The sequence below is a fragment of the Grammomys surdaster genome, unplaced genomic scaffold (genome assembly GCF_004785775.1).
Source record: "Grammomys surdaster isolate TR1022 unplaced genomic scaffold, NIH_TR_1.0 126187, whole genome shotgun sequence".
Taxonomy (NCBI): Eukaryota; Metazoa; Chordata; class Mammalia; order Rodentia; family Muridae; genus Grammomys; species Grammomys surdaster.
Window position 1 is genome coordinate 1,475,560 of NW_021620993.1, and position 21,966 is coordinate 1,497,525.

A 21,966-nucleotide genomic window follows, 5' to 3' on the forward strand; every position below is an offset into this window, starting at 1 on the left:
CTCTCTCTCTCTCTCTCTCTCTCTCTCTCTCTCTCTCTCTCTCTCTCATCCTCTGGCTCGAAACATCTGCTTTTCATGGTAGTGATGTCATTGAGGTGGTGTCTGTGAGTGAGCTGAGTTTTCATTTCTAATCAGGCCTTTTATTTCTCCGTTCTTGAAATAAAGGCAAACTAGTTTGGCTAGATCTGAGAACTATCACCTCTGACAAGCGTCACTGAGAAGACTCTATCAACAGGATTGGATCTGTGAGGCCTTAAGGGTTAAGACTGAGACCATGAAGGGAAGTTCTGAGGAGAGAAAAGTGCTTGCAAGAACTATTTTCCCCCCTTTACAGCCAAGCATGTCCTATCTCTGGGATGGAAAGTCAAAATGAAGAGACAGCCTCACTGTGGTCCAAAGGCCAGGGTCACATACTGCCAGGTACAGTTGCTGGGACCACAGCTGGGTCCCTAGAGGAAATGCACACTTAGTATTGGGAACAGAGAGAGTGTGATGGGGGACTCCGTGTGTGTGCTCCCACATACTCCCCTTGGGAGGCCTTTCATACCAATCCTACAGCAAGGTAGAGAAAGGGAAAGGATGGAGAAAAGATACGCAAGTGATAGACACTGTCCTGGTTACACACATTTTGTCTACTCTCTGGATCGCACTTTTCTCCATTACAGTTACATGAAGTCAGCTGGATCATGAAACACTAAGGGGAAAATTCCAGAAGCAAACAGTTGATAAGTTTTAGGGTAATTGCTGTTCTGAATGGAGAGATGAATCTCCAGGGACACAGACTGTCCCTTCATCTAACATATCCACACCGTGCACACTACACACACACTAATCATGCTTAGCCATCTCGGTATATCACTGGCATAACTATTTTTCAATCAAAAGGTCTGTTTAAATTAGGTTTTTAAAAGTAAAATCATATCATTTTTGGCTAATTAGCACATCCACATGACTTAGCTTTCTGAAGGACCTAATGGACACAAAGTTTAGGGCTCTTTCTTCACTTTTGCCCTTCAGTCCTCCTTGGAGATACCCAACACTACAAGTTTGGGTGTCTTTTCAAGGTTCATGCCTAACATACACACACATGCACACACACACACACACACACACACGCACGCACATACATGCACATACAAACACTCATGTACGTACTCATACACGTACATAGTCACACTTCTTTTCCACATAGATCACTGCATGGTTTACACCAAATTCTACACTTTGCTTCTTTATGTCTCTCTCAGAGCTCTTCCCACCTCAGAGTACAGAAAGCTACCTCTGATACCCATGGGAACGGACTTACAATTTAGTTTGCTGTTAGTGAACACTTGGGCTGTTTCAGTCATCTGCTGCTGTAGGCTGTTGCTGTGTATCTTGACACTATCACCACAGCTGCAAAGGACAGCAGCTGTGAAATTGCCCAGGAAGATGCAGAAAGGGAGAGAACGCAGCTCAGATGCTGATGTGAGGCAGAAGTCAAAGACAGCTGTCCTAGAACTCAAGAAATCTAACTGCCAAAGGGATATAGACTCTCCCTTGAAATCCCCTTGCTTTTTGTAATTTATGAAACAACTTTAGTGCTTCTTAATTCATTTAATGGATCTTTTGCGGGGTGGGGTTTGGGGGTGAGGGAGGCTGCTTCCCAAACTTTTCAACTTCCTAGCTTCATGACTCACAGCAAGTTTCTAACATGTTAGGGTCCTGGCTCACTTTGTATGACATAAACATGTAAGAGCACCTGCCTCAGAAGACCATTCCAAGTGCTAAGATTAGGTTGGGTGCTTGGATTAAAAGCCTGTCACACAGCAACGCTTGGTTCTGCAAGTGAGGAAAAGAAAACAATCTCCTCATTCCTCAGAGACAGAGCTGTCACAGGAGCAGGAATCCAGCCCCCAGCATGAATCTCAGCTGTGAGGGTCTAGGGAGACATTCCGGAAACAGACAGTGGTCCTGGACCACAGCAGCAGCGGTAAAAGTAACGATTGCCGGGGAGTCTGTCTGGTTCTGCTAGAAGGTTCTAGTCCAGCTGTACACCTAAATCTGTAGTTCATTAAATCTAAGCTGTCTATCGAGTATTAAGAAATATGACTGTTTTATTGAGGGAAGGGGAGAAAGTGAGAGCTGTAGGGAGGGGGAGGGAAGAAGGGAAGAGGAACAGAGGGTCGAGTCTGCCAACTAGAACAATAGGACGCCACTCTTGGCTGCCCAGATGTTGTCTAGGCACCACACCCCTGGATTTATTTGTTTATTTGTTTGTTTGTTTACCTGCCTGAGTGCCTTTGACTACTGAGTCCAGTTCCAGCTTTTGTCCAATCCCCAGAAGTAGGCTAAGTGCCTGGCAGAGAGGAGGCACCAGTGGGCAGCACTACTCCAAGCCAGCTCCTCAAGGTTCCCCTCTCAAGCCCCAAAGACACTAGCACCAGAGAGCACCACCCCCTTTCAAAGTCTTTACCCAAATCATTCTTCTAACATCATTTATCTGACCCCCCAGGCTATGGTCTTTCCACTAGAATACTGAGTGGTTTCTGTTTTTCCCCTTAGCCTAGCTCTCGCATGATAACTTGTCTTAAAAATGCTAAATAAAACTCAGAATTGATGATAGCAAATCCTACCACAAGGAATTCACGGCCTTCAAGTTGGCAATGCCCCCTGTCTGCCCCACTGTTAACCTGGACATAGGGAGTAGATGCCAGGTTCAAGATCACACAGCCATGAGTGGGAGTGAGGGGCAGACCATGACCTCAATTCCTAAGCCCATGTTCGTCCCACCTTCTGGAGTGACTGGCTTCTCTGTTTGGGGGTGAAAGGTCACTGACATGCCTCACAGCACATCGTCCTTATTGGGTCACTTTTCCTTCCAGGAAGTCCACGTTGCTGGTCAACAATGGATTTGCAATTTCTGCAGCGTTGCTGATGGCCTGCTCACTCCAGGCAGGAACCTTTGAGATGCTCATTGTGGGACGGTTCATCATGGGTGTGGATGGAGGTGAGACTTCACCCCAGTTGGGGAGGAAGGCAGTAACGCTCCCAGGGCTGTCTAGAGTGGAGAGAGGTGCTTGAGGCTGAGCTAGACTTGGAAGATACCAAGACTTTAGAACTCCGCAGAAAGTAGGGCAGCCAGGGATGCTAAACCCTCCCCTACACAGAGCCGTAACAACCAACCTGAGGAAACCAGGCTTGGAAGAGCTGAGTCACCGCCAAAGTGCCAGATGGGTTACAGTGTGCCATGCCACCCTCTGATGAATTCTTTATAAACTCTATACTCTAGGTGGTAAGCTGCAAGCTCGGCTAAGAAGCCTAGGTTTCTGACTGCTCATTCTTCCATTCGTTCATCACATATTAGAACACTGACTATGCGCTGGGTTCCATGTACTTGGGAGAACCCTGCTGCTGGGGCAGAAGGCACCTAATAAGGCACAAATCCTAGGAAGCAGACCAGGCAGGGCAGAGGGCTAGCAAGGAGGTTTTTAGGAAAGCCAGTAAGAAGGATTGGGAAATGTGAGCAGAGATCAGAATGAACAGAGATTGAGAACTGACTGGAAATCTGAGAATTGGATTCTCAGGGGAAAGAAGATTGGTCCTGAGGTTGAAGGTGATTGGCATTTCTGAGGAAGAGTGAGAGGCCAAGGACCCTGGAACTTGGTGAGAAGGGGAATGTGGCAGCTGAGGCTGAAAGAGAACCAAGGCCAGATGGTGCAGCCCACAGTTAGGAACAAGTGTTGGTGCTGAGTCTGAGAGGGAGCCAGAAAGGGCTGAGAGGGACAGGGCATTGGTTCATCAGTGCTACCGTATCCGTGAGCACTTGATATGGAGTGCAAGGGAGTTCCAGAAGTGGGGTCCAGAGGACCAGGGACAGCCTGTATGACAGGCTGATTGTGTGGCAGGACAGGCAGAGAGGAATGGCCAGACTCTGCCAATGAAATGAGATTTACAGACTCAAATTCTTATCAAAGGAAACTGGTTTTGGCCTAACCCTGCAGATTTGTAGAGAAAAGACTCTAAGCCTCAGTATCAGCTCTTCTTAGTTTGTGTTTTATTGCTGTGAAGACACACCATGACCAAGGTAACTCTTATAAAGGAGGATATTTAATTGGGGTGGCTTACAATTTCAGAGGTTCAGTCCATTATCATCACGACAGGAAGCATGGCAGCATGTAGACAGACATGGTGCTGGAGGAGAAGCTGAGAGCTCTACACTGAGCCCTAGGAGAGGGACCTCAAAGCCCACCTCCACAATGACACACTTCTTCCATCAAGGCCACACCTCCTAATAGTACCACTCCCTCTGGGCCATGCATTCAAACACATGAATCTAAGGGGGCCAAGCCTATTCAAACTACCCCATGCTCTAAACGTTCTACACTTTTCCTTTTTAAAAATTATTTTTATTTATTTTGGAGGTAATCTGTGTGCCACTGTGGAAGTCAGACGGTGGCTTGCAGGATTAGATTCTCACTTTCCACTACATGGGTTCCAGGAGTCAAACTCAGGTCATTAGGCTTGGTGTCAATCACCTCTACCCATTGAGCCATCCTACCTGCCTATATTGTGTATTCTTAATGTTGTCAGCTAAGTTTGGGTTCTCTTGCTCAATTTGAGATAGAATTCATGAAGAGAGAAGGAAGGCTTCACCCAACAGAATATTCGGGACTTCTCTCGGAGTTCCATAGGGTTCAGAGTACAGCAGGAGGAGGAAGGCCTTAGGTGCAAATACTGTACAATACATTAGCCACAGCCAAAGCAAAGTCCATGGGAACAGCAGATAGATACCAAGTGGGGACAAGACTAAAGCTTTCCTAGCTTTCTGAGTCTCTTTCTTTGGTCCCTGCTCCATAGAGGGACCAAATAGCAAGGCTGCCCTGGTTGGATGACATCAGAATGAAATCATCCTGTGTGCGAAGTACTTGGTCTGGCAGAATCCTGTCTGCACCTACTCCAGGTGTGGTAGGCTATTCTTGTCTTGAGTGCTGCTGCTGTAAGTTTAATTCTAAACTTGTAAGGAGGCAGGTCCAGGTTTGGAAGCAAGTCAGAGGAAGGCTGGGTGGGTGGGAGCTGCTTGGCAGCTTCCCCAGGGAAGTTCGGCCGTGCTCGCTGGAGGTTGTTATATTTCATCAGTCGCTTTCTCCTTGCCTTTGACAGCCTCCCCGACTCACGCTGTACTTGTTGCCTTCTAAATTTCCACGTTCACAGATGAATGCAATTCTTTCACAGCCGCGGACTCAAATGCCTTTTAGACCCGTTTTCCTGTGAGCTATTCAGAAAGGAGCAAAAGAAAAGGGAGAATAAGGGAACATTTAAAACACATTCTGATTTCTGGAACACAGAATCTTGAAGCTGTGCCAAGACCCAGAGACTTCATGTCGTTTCTTCTCACCAAATCCTTAGAGCAGAGGAGGGCAAAGTGAGGGCGGTTAAGGTAAGGAAGTTGTATAGGAAGAGAGGAAAACCAGACAGGGGCTAGGTCAGCTGTGTGCTTATAATAAAGAGTTCAATCCACGGCGGGGGGTGGGGCAGCTCAGTGTCTGGAGTGCTTGTGTAGCACTCACAAAGCCCTGAGTTCAGTCCCCAGCACCATATAAAACCAGACATGGTGGCCCATGTCACATGGAAGGTAGAGGAAAGAAGATCAGAAATTCAAAGTCATCCTGGACAGGCTTCACTACATACCGAGACCAAGACCAGTCTGGTGTGTCTGAGACTCAGCTTCATAACAAAAGTAATCCCAAACATTCTAGAAGTAGAAAGATCTATTAATAAGACACTGTTTGCCCAATTTCTCATGGAGCAATTGGATCAGATTGAGAATCTAGGACACCCTTTTTCCCCTAGTGGATTCGGAGAAACATCAGCATACTACTTTTATACAGAAATAAATATGATTCAATATGGTGTTGAAGACAAATTCACACAGAACGCAGAATTTAAAGTGGGAATTTGGTGTTGGTCAGAGATTGTACTGAACATGGCCCAGGCATGACCTCCCTCTGGTACAGTTCCCCATCAGGACACAAGCCATGCCAGCTACAGAAGAAGTTCCATGGTTTCTGTTGCTGAAAATATGCAATAATTTATGAGGTTAAATAATAATAACTTACTGTAATAATAATTTGTAAGTTTAATCTTTTTAACAATATTATCATCATTGTCATTTTCTATTTTGTAGATTATTGTTATTGTTAATCTTCTTCTGTGCCTAATTTATCAGTAGAGCTTCCTATAGTCATTCATACACAGGGAAACCTTCATCTGTGTAGAGTCTGTTGCCACCCACAGTTTCAGGGATCCACTGAGGGTCGTGCCGTGTGTCCCCTATGGGACAACTGTACTTCCAACTACTGATGAGTTCTGTGAGGAAGAGCCAAGAGGAAGACACGGAGAGGGGCGGAAGGGCTAATTTCCCAGTACTAGTTGGGGAAGGTTGCAGTAAGGAGGTGTATTAGATTTCTGTCATTACTGACACAAGATGCCACAAACTGTGTGTGTTAGAAGACTAGCCATGAGTACACTCATGGTTTCAGGACCCAGGAGCTCCAAATCGAAGTGTATTTGTTACTCTGTTTGTTTGGCAAAATACCTGACAGATGAATCATAAGGGAAGAAGGGCTTGGGGATATAGTCCGACCTGGTGGGAAGGCATGGCTGCAGAAGTATGCTGTAGCTGCTGTCATTGCTTTCCCAGTCTGGAAGCAGAGAGTGAACAGGAAGTAGAGCCAGTCAGTGAAACCTCAAAACCCACCCCTAATGAGGCTCTGTTCTTTACGCTTCCACTGTTTTCTGTGCCAGCACCACCATCTGGGGACTAAGTTTCAAATCCATGGGTTTGTGGAGGGTGTTTCATATCTAAAACACACTCAGGGTGTTAGTTAGCAGAACTGACTCCTCCCCAAGGCTCTGACAGAGACCATGTGCATGGCCTCATCCCAAACTTTTGGTGCTGCCTAGCATTATCACTTGGTGATTCTGGGCTTGATGCTGCTGCTCTCCAACTCTTTATCGTCACACGCCCTTCCTTACGTGTCTCTGTGTCCTCATGGGCCTTCCTATAAGATGCTAGCACTGGGTTTAGGCCCATCCAAAAACCCTTATCACCTCATCCAGACATAATAATACTGGTAAAGACCCTGTCACCAGATAATGTCAGACCCATGGGTAATTGAAGATAGAGACAGAGCATGTTCACCTCCTACAGTAGGAGGTGATGTTGGACTGAAACAGGAAGGATAGGTGGGCATCAGCCTAGGATCTCTGAAGATAGAGGATTCGAAACAAACAGATGAACCAAGGTCAGTGTCCTAGAACATACTGAGCCTAGACGGTTCACTGTATCCCAAGGTTCACACATGGAGGGAGAATGGATGGCAAGGAATAGGATCAAAAGTTGAACAATGCTGCTTAGGAATGGGGATCCTTAGTTAGTGACATATCAGCCTGGACAGATGGTACCGGCATGCCAAGGTGTGTCAGGGGATCAGGGGCCAGATTCCAGGTTTATCATTTCCTCCTTCACCACTGGCTTAGTACAGTCACCATAAATTAACAGCTTAATGTGCACTAGTAACTCTGGCAATCCATATATATATAGTCACTAACGTATATATAACATATATGTCACTAACATATTTATATATATCCAGAATACAGTGCTCATGCTGCCTACAACTATACCTTATTCAGAGAGATGACAATTTAGTAATGCAGATGGCTATCACCCCAAACAATCTACTTTCTCTGGGCTGTCTTCAGCTAGCATATTTTATAGAGAATTTGAATAAAGATAGCCAGCTGTCCACAGTTCAACCTTGCCCTGCTGGGTAGGGCTCGGCCTTGTCTTTGAGATGCATGGTGTTTGTGTTTCTCTCCTATGGCTTCGTGCATATTCTTCTCATTATCATCTTCTACTTAGTGGAGGGTCACATATTCACAAGACCACAGCATCTCGTGTTCCTCTCAAGGCACTGTCTAAGTCAAAGGTCAACTAAGAGCAAATAGCAGGGTGTGCACTCGGAGTATGTGCAGTAGTTTTTCATAATACAAAGCACAAGTGTGCTTATAATACAGAGAGGTTGTGGCTTCATCTGTCCCTTCTGTCTACTCTCACCCCCATGGCACTGGTGAACTAGAGAAGTTAACACCACACTGTATTAGGTACTTTCTATTGCTGTGATTAACCCCCCCCCCAAAAAAAACCCCAAACAACAGCAACAAAAGAACATGATCAAAAGTGAGTTTATTATGGCTTATGTTTCCAGAAGAGAAAGAGTCTATCCCGGTGGAGAGAGGCATGGTAGCAGGCAGCAAGCATGGCAGCAGGGACAGCAAGACGAGAGCTCACATCAGGAGCACGAAGCATAGAGAACAAACTGAAAGTAGGACAAGGCTATGAAGTCTCAAAGCCCACCCCTGTGACATCCTTCCTCCAGCAAGGCTATACTACCTAAACCTTCCCAAACAGCACCACCAACTGGGAAATAAACATACAGCTACCCAAGCCTATGGAGAACATCTCTCATTTAAAATGCCATATGTCCTCATGACCATGACCCACTCTGCTTCTTCCCCATGGCAGTTGTCTTCACTGTGAGCTGATGAGCATTCTTCCATGGTCTTGGTGTAACTTAACAGGCAGGAAACACAGCGGCATCTGTCAGTGTGGATCAGGTGATCAGTGACAACTTTCTCACTGTTGTGTCTTTCCCTCAGGCATCGCGCTCAGTGCACTCCCCATGTACCTCAACGAGATCTCACCCAAGGAGATTCGGGGCTCTCTGGGCCAGGTAACTGCCATCTTCATCTGCGTAGGTGTGTTTTCTGGACAGCTGCTGGGCCTGCCTGAGCTGCTGGGAAAGGTATGTGGGGCCTCCTGGGCAGCCATGGCGTGGTGGCTTTCATAGTTCTGCCACAGGAGACCTTCCTTTTAGAAAACTCATCTCTGAGGTAGTGATTCCTGAGGGCTCAAGTGTTTTACATATTCATGAGGGAAGGTTGTAGGTGCCTTTTACTTTCTTAGAACATAAATAGTACATAACAAACTCAAACCTTACAGAATGCTTGAACCTACTGCCCACTGACCATGGTAGGCAGCTCAATTTGCATTTGTATAGACTTTGTTCTCTGCTTCAAAACACCACCTATGCATCCTACCTGAATGTGTGGCTGGCTGTGGGCCTATTGTTCCAATAGGTTCACGTTGTATATATGGTTCTGTAGCTTGCTGCTTTCATTTTACACTGTCCTTTCCAAGGTATTCGCTAACTCTACCTCACTCTAGAGCTTTCTTTTTTCTTCCTTAAATGGTCATGTGATCTTATGTTTTGCCTTGATGTGTGAGGAACAAGAAGGAATGGATTAGAATCCCAGCCCAACATCATACTTACTTTGGTAGGTTTGGCAGAGAAGTGTGTTCGTTCAGGTTGGTGTAGAGTGGGGTGAGCCTAAGGAAGGTGAGGCCTCTCATCTGAGCATCTGGAAGGACGAGTGAGGTTTAAGTAGTAGTGATGGGAGCTGGAAGTGAAGAGGTCCTAGAGACAGGATGAGACAATAGACAAGGCCTCCAGACGGATGTAAATATGACAGAGCAGTGTCTCTGAGAGTAGCTGTGAAGGCCTGGAGTCATGAGTCATATGGGTGAGGAAGATTCTTGAGGAGGGGAAGGAGACCAGCTGCTCACTGAGCCCAGCAGGCTTCAACCCAAAAGAACAGGATGCCTCAGGGGCACTGCAGCAGGGCTGTGGTGTGGTCAGATTCATGGTAGAAGGGGCTAGGAGGAGGTAATAGAAAGGGAACAGATTGAAATGGGGAGGGTGAGGCAGGCTCAGAAGCCCAGTGGAGTCTACGGTTGCAGTGGCTGTACTTAGTGCATTGATGAAGACCTGGAAGGAAGCTGAGTCCACAGTACCTACGGCCTGTGATGGAAGCAGGGTTGGGAGATTGGTTCAGATGTTTCTTGGGGATAGAGAGGCCTCTCCTGGCCTCCTGTGGGATGAGTGCAGGAAGGAGGAAGACAAGATGCCTTGGCTCACAGCTAATACATGCCAAGGACTGTTTTGAGTACTTAAGCAGTGCCTGATGCCAATTGCTCTTAGCAGCTGGATTCTGGCAGCAGGGCATTGTAACAAGAGGGCTTAACAAGCAAGCGCACCAGGAGAGTGCTCCCACAGGCAATGCTGCTTAGAGCAAGCCGTCCAAAACCTTACCATCGCCTCCTGCCTAGATTCTGCCTACAATTTAGAAGCAGGAGCTGAGAGCTAGACGATGCAGGACTCAAGGCGAAGGGAGCTTGTCCTTGGCTTTCAAATATGTCTGCTGGGCATGTCTCACCCAGCCATGAACCAATGCTGGCTTCTCTGGGGATGCTGTAGTTAGGGAGATGGGACTAACTGTGCACTGCCTGACTTCATTAGCTCTGGATACAGCTCCTATCTTACTCAGAAGAGGTTCTGTAGGCCCAGTAGTTGGGCATGCTGTTCACTATCGTAAGATGATGCCAACTGACCAGTGTGCACCACGTTTTTAAAGCTTTTTGAATATTTTGATCATTTCACATGTTAAAGCACTCATAGCAGAATTTACCATTCTAACCACTTAAAAACAGACATTTTCTTTTAAAAACTTAACTATGTCCTATATTTGTGTGCATGCCAGGCACACATGTGGAGGTCAAAGGGCTACCTTCTACCACAGGTTCCAGGGATTGAACTAGACCTTTGATTTGCATCGGAAGCTCCTTCACCAGACGAGCCATCCTTTAAATGAATCTTTGCACCATTATGCATGACTTGCTATGTCTCAGCCTCAGAACCACCTGCCTCTCACCTCTCTGCTGTCTGTCTGGAGTGACTACAGGCACACTGTTGCTTTTCTCCTTTCACAAAAACAGAAACAATGTTTGCTTGATACTTGCAGTTAGTGCGGGTGTGTTGGAAACAGTCTGTCTGCCAGGGTGAGAGGCCTCACTTTAAAGTACTCATTTGCTTCCCGTATAAAGACGTTTTTAAGTTCTCAAAGTTAGCATTTATCAGTGATGATAAAAACAAGACTACAACCACAGCCTGAGTCCTTACAATATAAAAGTGTATATAAAAGCCAACAAGTAGTATACTTATTCTCCAAGAATAGTATACTTATCAGAGCCTTAAAGTATATTTATTTAAGCCTCACTGTGCTCTAAATTCCTTGTCACCCATCAAACCTATTGGTCAATAACAGAGACTTTCTGTTGGCCCAGGTCCTCCTTGAACCTCTGCCCTTACTCAGTTAACAAATGGTTAAAACACTGACTTGGATGCTGGAGTCCAGCAAAGAGCATGTCAGATATAGTCTCATCTTCATGAGACTTCGAGAGCTGTGTCAGTTTTGGCAGGTCACCCCTTCCCCAGCATCCTTCTTGAAAGCAGGCATGGCCCAGAGTCCCAGAGTCCCATGTTCCACTTAAACATCGTTTCCTCTGGGAACACATCACCAGCAAATGCAATCTTGGGGCACCTTGTGCAATGCTCTATTCTGTTCTGTGGCCTCTGTTTGCTTTTGTGTTTCCTCCCTCCTACGGAGTGCATCTTGTTGATGGTTATATGTACTACGGTCCAGAGGTGTCAAGTTTATCCACCCACTCTGCAAGTCTGATGATATCCCTGTGTGCTGTGTGCCAGTTGTTGGGCTAGCTGCTGCTGAGGTGGCTATGGAGTAGTCAGACTAGGCTCCACACTCGTGGAAACCACAGGGATGCAATTAGCCAATGGTCGACAGACATGAAGAAGTGGGACACTGTCTGGGGAAGGATGGTTTTCATGCAGGAGTGATGTGAGTGAATGCCTTGAGGATAATTAGGATTTGTCTGGTCCAGGACTGAGGGGGAAGGAGGGGATTGAGTGAAGAGGATACTGTTGAGCAGGGAAGGGAATTTAGGCAAGACCCTAATATTTGTTTAGAGGCAAGATACCAGGGATGTAATTCCAATTGCCCTGGACAGGGTTCCTTTCCTCAGGCCTTAGCCAATTTCTGTCTCCGGTCATTTTGATAACATTGGGTGGGAGGTGATACTTCACAGTGGTTTTGATTTGCATTTTCCTGATGATTAGTGGTGCTAAGTACCTCTTCAAATACCCATTGGCTGTTACTAAGGATTTATTTTACTTGTTAATTTGTGTGTGTGTGTGTGTGTGTGTGTGTGTCTGTGTGTGTGATCCTGAGTTTATGTTTGTGTGCCAGGTGTATGCAGGGACCCTTGGAAGTCAGAAGAGGGCAACAGATCCCCTAAAACTCTTTTTCATGTGGGTGTCCAGTTTTCCCAGCATCTCAGCCAAGACCAGAGGGATTGCCCTGGTCTGCAGAGAGCTGCTGAGGGCTTGGCTTAGAATGGCATCGACAAGGGCACTTGAGGCAAATGTCCCATTTAAACACCTCAATCTGAGGGCATCTGTGGGTGATGGTCTCTAGAAGCTTGTGAGAAGAGTCAGAGCTATCTTTGGGTATCTGACTTTTTAGCCAGGTAGAGTAGTAAGTAGTATAAGATGCCAAGTCACAAGCCATAGAGAAGGAGCAACAGCTTTTAAAGAACCCAGGTGGCAATGAATGGTCCAAGTTACCAAGCAACAGGGATTCAGGATTGACTTTCAAACATAGGCAGCACCTCTATTCCCAGGTTGGGAATGCTGCCCCTGGAATAGAGGGGCTCATCAGCTTGACTCTGGCCAGAAGCTCCAGCAACTATGCCCACTGCCTCACTGGGCCAGATGAGAAGACATCATTTTCTACAAGTTGTCTATTTCTGAGTTAGTTTCTTTTATTGCTACAATAAAAGAAATGAGAAAAAAATTATTGAATGTTTTTAAAGGAGCAAACATTTATTTTGGTTCATGGTTCTAGAAATTCAGTCTAGGTCAGCCAGCTGCATTGTTGAGGACTTGTGGTAAAGCAGAACATGGTGGAAGGCAATGGCAGAGAAAGATGCTTACCTCATGGCAGGAAGGGAGGGAAGGAGGAAGACACAGAGGAAGAGAAGGAATCAGAGAGAAATAAGACACATTCTTCAAAGGCATTGTCTCTGTGAATCCAACCACATGTTAATCCATGGAAAAGATCAGAGCCCTCACAAAACAGTCACTTTCCCAAAGCCTCCCCTGAGAACACTACAGTAGGGACCACGCCTGCAACACATAGGTCTCTTGGGTTCACACCGCAATAGTCAGCACCAGTTTGGTTCTTCTAGGCTGAGTTGACTCTGGCTAGGAAAATGTGCACATAGCCCAGTAAACACTGTGGCGGTAGATCTGTTTGTTGTGTCTTCATGTCTACACTCTGTGAAGGTGGAGACTGGGCCTCTGAGCAGGGAAAAGACATCAGACGAAAGCTTTTCCTTCATCTTCTCCCTGGTCTTGTGAGGTACCAGCCAAATGGGAGCCACAGGCATTTCCTCAGGTGTAAGGATTTTAATCCTGTTTTTCATTTACCTTCAAAGATGGAGACAGCTAAGCTTTTAAAAACTTAAAGAACTAAAAGAGATGCTTCTACCCAGGTGGTTTCTTTGAAACACTAAGGAGGAAGGAAGCAGGGAGAACTACTTTTGGACCAGGATGTCAGAAGAAAAAGAGCAGTCCTAGAGCAGGATCAATTAAACTGGTGTGATTTCATCAGACTTGTGAAAACAGCGGCCGTGGGACATTTTATTCTTCCAAGTGACATGTTAAAAAGCATGTTAATAAAGTATGTCTCTAGCAAAGATAAAAAGGAAAGAAGTTGGTTGAAGGTCATGGGCAGGGATACGGGAGGAGAGGTATGGGAATGTGGTCCAGGCAGCCACTGTGTAGGGCATCAGGCCAGGTAGCTGGAAGCTCAGAGCTGGCCTCCCCCATCTTCACAATCCAAGGATGCCAACCACACAACTCACTGAACATTGCTCCTCCTGCTTGCATGGTGAGCTCCTCATCTACCCAGCCGTCTCTCTAGCTGTGTCTGCCTTTGTATTTGACTCTTAAACTCATCCGAGCTACTTTAGAGCATGGTATGAAAACCATTCACATTTGTTTTCTTCTCCTATCTTTCTTCCACTTCCCCCAGGCTCTGCCTTAAATCAAACAACCTTCTCTCTGTTCATGCTTGAGATGCTCTTTAGAAGTACCTTGTTTTGTTTTGTTTTATTTTGTTTTGTTTTAAGACAGGGTTTCTCTGTGTAGCCCTGGCTGTCCTGGAACTTGCTCTGCAGACCAGGCTGACCTCAAACTCAGAGATCTTCCTGCCTCTGCCTCCTGAGTGCTGGCATTAAAGGCATGTACCACTCAGCTCCAGGTGCTCTTAAACCTGTGTCAAGTCAGCATGTCCACACAAGTTCCTGCTTCTGGACTTCCCATTAGTGTCCCTGAGGCCTCCTCATTCTCTGGCTTACCTTGAAAGTTTAAAATATTGTGTTACTGCCTCTGCTGTCAAAGCTGGAATCTTTTCTTTGCTCATTGTCCCCTGAGACCTTCTGGACCATTCTTATTTCAAACAAAACTGCCATTGAATGTTTGATCCAAATTACACTAAATTGATACATTGGTTTGGAAAGAGTTGAAGTTGCTTCCTGTTTTGTTTTTCTTTTTTTAAAAGAAATATCTATTTATTTTACGTATATGAGTACACTGTAACTGTTATCAGACACACCAGAAGAGGGCATCAGATCCCATTACAGATGGTTGTGAGCCACCGTGGTTGGCTGGGAATTGAACTCAGGACCTCTAGAAGAGCAGTCGGTGTTCTTAATCGCTGAGCCATTGTCTCTCCAGCCCAGTTTCTGCTTTTCTGCTAAGAGTGTTTCCCTCCTCGTTTTGGGTCTCCTTTATATCATTTGGTTGTAGTGACTGGAGTGCTGTATTTCTTGTTCTCCCTCCTTATTGTTATTATTATCTATAGTTGCAGTTCTTGGAAGGAAGTTGGGGGCCTTGCACAAGCCAGGCAGCTGCCTTGTCTGCCACACGCTGATCTTTACTGCTGCTGTGCTCTTTACTAAGAAAATAGACATTGTAACTGTGTAGTGATTCTTAAGCTATTCTGTTTCGTTGCTAATGGGATTTCGGTCCCTTTTTTTTTCCCCCATCATTGTGTTTTCAAACTGGTGATTGGCAGATTGATATGTGCTGATCTGGGACTCTTTTTTCTTTCCTAGTAATGTTTATCATTTGCTTAGCTAGATAGTTCAAAATGATGGCTGTGGCAGCATCCTCGGAGTCGAGGTCTCCTCTTCCTCACTAGCAGCCAAACTGTTGTTTCTTAATAGTGATATCTATGATTGATTGTGGTCTCAGGATGCGATCACTGCTACTTGACACAGTGGCTGACTATAGGGACTTTTATTGGAAACAACGATCATGTTTCTCTATATATATGTTTAAAGGGGCTTGCATGGGGGCTTGCGTGTTTTTATGTGCAACCCTGGGTGCAGGGCCTGCAGAAGGCAGAAGGGCATCAGATCCCCTAGAACTGAGTTCCTGTATGGGGTCTGGGAACCGATCTCAGGTCCTCTGCAAGATCTGTGAGTGCTTAAATCACGAACACAATCCTCTAGCCCCAATGATTATCTTACCACTACCCCCAAACTGCTGCCTCTAATTTTGTTTCTTGAAAGAAAGATCTGACTCTTGGCAGATATATCTCACTGTCTTCTCTCTGTGACACGTTGGAAGATGTATTTGACATACTTCTAGAACTTTTAGTTTGTCATGTCCTTGAGAGATGGTTTCCTAAATAATTTGTCATTTTGATTGCAGTTAAATCAAACTACTCAGGGCGAGGCCTTCAATCCCATGTAGCTCTGATCTTTTTTTTTTTATTGCCATTCACTGTGTTTTGATTATAGAAAGCAATTCATGAGTGCCTCCCTTGGGGAGCCAGGAAGGTTGATTCTGAGGTCAGTTTTCGATGAAACTCTGTAAACCCTCTAGGTTTGTTTGCCTAAGAAGCATAGTTTCTTCTCAGTGCAATAGATGTAGGCCCAACATGGAAAGTGATTGTTCTGGCAAAATAAAAAGGACCACTAAGTTGTTGTTCTGTAGGCAATGGCCATCTTTTTGTTGTTTGACTGTGTCTCTCACTGGCTTGGGACTCAGCGAGCAGGACAGGATAGTAGACCAGCAAGCCCCAAGAACCATTCATCCTTCCCATGCCATGACATGTCTAGGAGATCATGCTTGGAAGGCAAGCATCCCCTTGGCCCCTTTTATTCTTAATGTTACCTCAGAGTCTAAACACCATTATTAAATGGCACTCAGCCCTCAAATCTCCTCATTAGACATACGAGCTTTCAAAGAGGATTGTAACTGCATGTTTTCCCGGTGGCTGGGTTCAGGTTTCCCAGAAAGGTGACATGCCAGACCTGGTGACCCATCTCCCATTACCCTTCTCATCTTGGCCACCCTCCTGCCAGAACAGCTAAGCCAGAGAACATAGAGTTAAAACATCTGCAAGCTCTCATCCTGGGCCATTCCTGAGCTCCTCCTGGAACTTGCTTCCTCTTCGGCTTCCTTCTATCTCCTCTGACTGTGTCATCCTTCAAGGTCCCGAGGGCAGGGCTCTTCTTCAGGCACCTTCTCTCCTGTCAGGCAATAGAATTAGCCTTTCCCCCAAAAGACTCCTTCCTCTAGCTCTCTTTATTCCACATTCTAGTTAAGGGATTATTCATCTTTCTTACTTTCGAGAATACATGACCAAATGTCTCTTTTGTATTGTCATAGATCCAAACACATAGTCTGCTCCCTTGAGGAGGAGGGAAGGCACCTTTTTAATCTTGGATTTTCTAGTTCTTCCAAAAATCCAACAGGACCCCACTGTACTAGTTTGAATGAGAATGGTCTCTATAGGTTCATATATTTAAATGCTTGGTCTCCAGTTGGTGGAACTCTTTGGGAAGGGTTAGGAGGTGTGCCTCTGTTGGAGAAGGCGTGTCATTGTAGGTGGGCTTTGAGGTTTCAAAAGCCCATGACATTCCCTGTTAGCTCTTTCACTCTGATTCATTGTTGTCTAAACAAGTAATCCCTTAGCTACTACTGCTGGGCCACGCTCACCTCCTCCACCATGCTCCCCACCATGGTGGTCATGAACTCACTGTCTGAGACTCTAACCAAACCCCTAACTAAACGCTTTCTTTCGTAAGTTGTCCTTGGTCATGTTGTACCTTCACAGTAACAGAAAAGAAACTAAGATACCTGCCCCATGCTTATGGGCTGGGAGGTGAATCGCCAACACCTACCAGCCACCAAGTCTTCATGCTGTGTCTCTGGGGTGAACCACCTCTCCTGACTTCCAGTCCTCTGTACATCAAAGGCAGTTTCGGTGTCTATTTAGCTCTAAGGCTCCTGGCTGCCTGAACTTCTGATTTGGTGATTCATGCCTCCAGTGGGGGTACTTTACCTCCAGAGGCAGCACTGCCACGGCAGCTCTATCTGCAAGCAAGGGAGCAAAGGAAGCGAAGATAAATTTAACAGTTCTTGAAGTTGTGTCAAATGGAATTGTAAAGAAAGCCTTTGAAGAGTGTCTGAACCTAGCTATCCTATCTCTGAAGGGCCACAGGGGAAATGATTAGTAAAGTTGCCCTTTGAGGACATGGCTTTGAGGGGGAGTTAGAAGGGCGGCGATTCTGGAAGTGAGTCACAAGCCCCCGATGACTGTGCTTCACTCTCTGGCCACCACACCACTTGTACCGCTTTCTCTTACAAACTGTCTCCCAAGTTCTGCCACTTTCCAGTGCTCCTGAGATTTCTGCTTCATTTAGCTCCCGTGACCACTGGAATGAGCCTTCAGACCATGCCAGGTTCCTGGTATCCATAACCCTTACATCCTATAGACATATGATTCTTTTCTTTTTTCCTCCACCCTGGGTTTCCTAATACACTGTACCCCAGAGGAAGGAGCCAGGGAAAGCCTCTGAAAGCAGGACACCTCAGGGTTTAGAAAAGCAAGTGTCAGAACACAGAGGAGTGACCCAAGGGACAAATGTGACCCGTATGGCTATAAGAGAACCCAGGAGTGGGAGAGCCATGGAGACAAATGCGATGGAAATCTTTCTAGAGAGGGTGGCATCTACCTTGTAGTATGAGGGACAATCACTCATACTACAAGGTAGATGGGAAGAGAAGGGAACTGTGTGTTCCAGGCTGAGGGAACGGCCAGTGCAAAGCCAAAGAAATTGAGAGTCTAATACCTTTGGAAACCGACAAGGCTTCAGTAGCCACACCTAGGACACAGTGGCCGCAGAAGTGGTGGCCAGGCCAGCTGCTCCCATGTGCAGTGGTAGCACAGTGGGAAGTGAGCTGAACTGGATGTCAGGAAGTTGTGGGAGAGTCTGACCTCTGCTTCTCTCCAGCTGTGTGACCTGGACAAGTAACTTCAGCTCTCTGAGGCTCAGAATCTGTGTCTGTAAAATGAGAATCACCTACATTCCATGGAGCCAATGGAACCATTAAATGAGATGCCGTGTCCGCACCTGGGATCCATTAAATGAGATGCTTTGTCCTTACCTGGGATCCACAGCTGACAGCCATCATGCCAAACTGACTGTGGTGACCATTAAATGAAAACCCATTTTCCTGCCTGCATTCAGAAGTCCCAGATTTGGGAGTCTAAAATCCTATTTCGATCTGTTTTCATTTCTAAGACCATGCAACTTCCTCTCCTTCTCTAGATTGGCTCGGCTCTCCCACATTCCACACTGCTTAGAAATTAATTACTCTTGATTGAGAATCCATGTTTCCTTCTCTACGTCTCCACCATCTGCCTCAAGGAAGATCCAACTCAAACAGTAGAAAGGTGCTTTCCCAGGCCCTTCTGAAAGGATGGAGGTGTGAGGCTGAGCCCAGGGGCAGTGCTCTCAGCATAGCTTCTGTTCATCTACTGAGTGCTCACATGATGGCAGTACTTCCATGGAAGAGTTACCCTGGGAGAGGCCCTGTCTTTTTGCCTTACTCTGACTTCCTCTTGACTGTCTTAGGGTTCCTGTTGCTATGATAAACATATAGACACCTTAAGGAGAAGAGGGTTAATTTCTGCTTGTAGCGGTAGATATTTAAAATGGCAGCACCCAATCTGTCTTGTGTTACGGAGCATGCCATGACTAGGCTAGGCCTGAGGTCACGAACAGCTGCGCATTCTCACTGCTACCATGGCTCAGGCGGCCAAGGACACTGGTCCTGCCACCCATGAGACGCCAGCATGGGAGATGACTCTGCCAATCCAGCCATCCATGTGTTACTCGGTAGGAATGAGACTCTAATGCTTAAAGATTAATCAAAGGCTTTATGTTTGATAGTGCTGAAAAACAGATGCCCATACAATCAGAGGTGTAACCCAACTACCAACTTTGACTGCTAGAGACACACGCACATCTGCTTCCATGTTCCCCTCTCTCTGATCCTCTCCTAGCTCCTCCTCTTCTTTCTCCCCTTCCTCTCCTTACTCCTCCTCTTCCTCTCCTTACTCCTCCCACCTTAGCTTCTCCCAACTTGCAAAGAAAATATGCCGCTACATCTGCTCTCATGTCTGATCACAGTCTATAATTCAGGGAAGTCAGGGTAAGAACTCAAAGCGTGAATCTAGAGGCAGGAACAGAAGCAGAGGCCATGGAGGAACACCATTTACTGGCTTGCTTATCCTGCTCTCTTATAGCCCCCAGGACCACGAGCCCAGGGGTACCACCCATAATGGGCTGGGCCCACTCACATAAATCACTAATTAAGAATGCAGGCTTCTCTATAGCCCAATATTATGGAGACAATGCCTCAATTGAGGTTCCCTTCCCTCACACAAATCTATCCTTGTATCAAGTTGACATAAAACTATCAAAGGCAGGAGTTCTTGAACAAAGTATATTTTAGCTGTTTCTGCTGCACTGTCTTCCCACCTCCTGCTATCCTTAGCTCCCCCACCCCCGTCTCCCACCAGCTTCCACTCTCATGTCCAATGTGTTTTTTGCCCATACCCTATCCCTCCCCATGCATATGTATTGTGATGCTCTTAGTTTTGATTTCTGAGGCCTTTCCCTCTGTGCCATAGCATCCCAAGCTGTTTCCTCTACAGGGAAGCAGCAGTCTCTCTTCATTGTGTCTCTTGCTACAAAACTCTTTATCTTTCCTTAGTTTCTTTTTGTCTCTTACCTCTGTGCTAGAGACTCTTTCAAGTGTCTGCTGCTTGTCTTCATGTTTAAAACAGTGCTGAGCAGAATGCTGATACAAGCTGGGCTCCGCATACGGGGTCCATACGCATCATTTCTATGGTGACCACACTCACATCAGCAGGTTGTTTTCTACTCCCTCTTCCCCTTGCCAAAGGTCAGTCTTCTCTTACCAGAGCAAAAGACACCTATCTGGGAACCCAGGTCCACTGCAGGTGATGAGGGCTTTCAAATGTATTAGACTCTCTCTCAACTTCTTTGGTTTTGCACTGGCTGTTCCCTTGGTCTGTTGTCAGGCCTGGTCTGCCCATGGATGTAATTACTATAGGTCCACTGATTGGGCAAATGCATTACCATGGGGGCAGGACAGCGGCTGGTGCAGGAGATGTGGGTTTTGAGAGTCTTTCTCTCAGTCTATGTTTTGTGGACCCTTTGTGTTGACCTGTTAGGAGTCTCTAGGATGAATGTCTTGCATCCTTCTGGGTACCCCCAGAGAAGGATTCTCCCATTTTGTTATTTTCTCTTTAACACTGAGCTGAAAATCTCATTTCATAATTGTCACCAGGCCAATCTTTCAACCTCACCGCTACCTTGCTTGTCAATGTCCACATTGCCACCTTTACAAATCAAAGATAAGCAAGCATAGACTATCTACCTTGGTTGTGGGAAGTTTCCTCATTTTCTGTTAGCCTCTATCTACTGTGCAATATACAAATGGTACCCTGAAAACCTATAACAAATGGCTTTTAAAATAGCCTAACTATAAAATGCTGGATCAGACAACACTCTAAAGAAAGCTTAAAGCATCATCCCTTAAATGGAGAGCTGAAGTTACCATAGCTCACCACCTTGCTTGAATGTCCTGTGATGTTCTCGCTACCCCCATAGCAATGGTTTGCAGGCGCAGGTAGTTGTATATCACAATGCCTGCAGTACTCTCAGAGCATCCTGATCCAGGCTGCAACTCAGGCCTCTTGAATCTGCATCTCTAGACAGTGCTCCAGAGGCTGTAAATGGCTAGCACTGGCCCAATTTGGTGACTGTTGAGAAATCGAGGCAGGATCCAGACACTATTATAACTTTAAATTTTTCAAAGTCTACTTTTAATGATCAGAGGTAGTGGAAAAGAAAGGATATGGGGGAAGTGGACCTGTTTAGAAATGGTTCTTTGAAGCAGCTCCCGTCTGTGTTGTCTGGAAATCAGCAGTTCAGTTCACAGGTCAGCAACAACAGCTCAATCCACTCATAAACACTTCACAGATACACCAGCAGTCCAGTTTGGCAGCGTCGGGATAGTAGCAGTGGTGGCACTACCTAGCAGAGATAGCCAGGCTTCAGCACAAGTCGGCAGAAGGGACCAGGACCAACAGGAGCACCAGATAAAGTTCTCAGCTGTGCCTCTCTCAGCGAAGCAAAGATCAGTGAAGACTTGAGACCCACAAGCATTACACAGCCAGCTCTATAAGCAAGCCTAACTCAGCCTCACTCACTGTTGGTTGAGTCTTTTTTATATTCCCTCCAAACATCATGTGTCCTCCACGGTCTTGCCTCTGCATGTATCTTGCCTCCACATGTGAATCTGTCTCAGCTGACATCACTCTGCCAACCTGCCCGAGTCTGTGGTAGTGGCAAGAAACTGCAGTACACCACCAGATGTTTTTTGGTGCGTTTCCCTCTATGGAGTCCCGACTAATGCAACTCAAGTACATAACATAAGGCAGACCAATACATGCATGTCGTTAGCAAAGACTCCTTCATCACGCGTCCTTTCACGTGCCTGCTTTAGCAGTACATCCCTTCACTTGTTTCTGCTTCAACCAAACGTACCTTCA

General features: G+C 46.1%; 1 protein-coding gene across 3 annotated transcripts in view; it reads left to right on the forward strand.

The window, feature by feature from the left end:
- Slc2a9 (solute carrier family 2 member 9) overlaps positions 1-21,966 on the forward strand; it is a 124,417-nt gene that overhangs the window by 34,687 nt on the left and 67,764 nt on the right. For 2 of the 3 annotated variants that reach the window (XM_028758068.1, XM_028758067.1), the window contains 2 exons: positions 2,865-2,989; positions 8,704-8,849. In XM_028758068.1, the coding sequence (XP_028613901.1) occupies positions 2,865-2,989; positions 8,704-8,849 (271 nt within the window). The remainder of the gene's footprint in view (positions 1-2,864; positions 2,990-8,703; positions 8,850-21,966) is intronic. The other variant, XM_028758069.1, reaches the window with a different exon arrangement.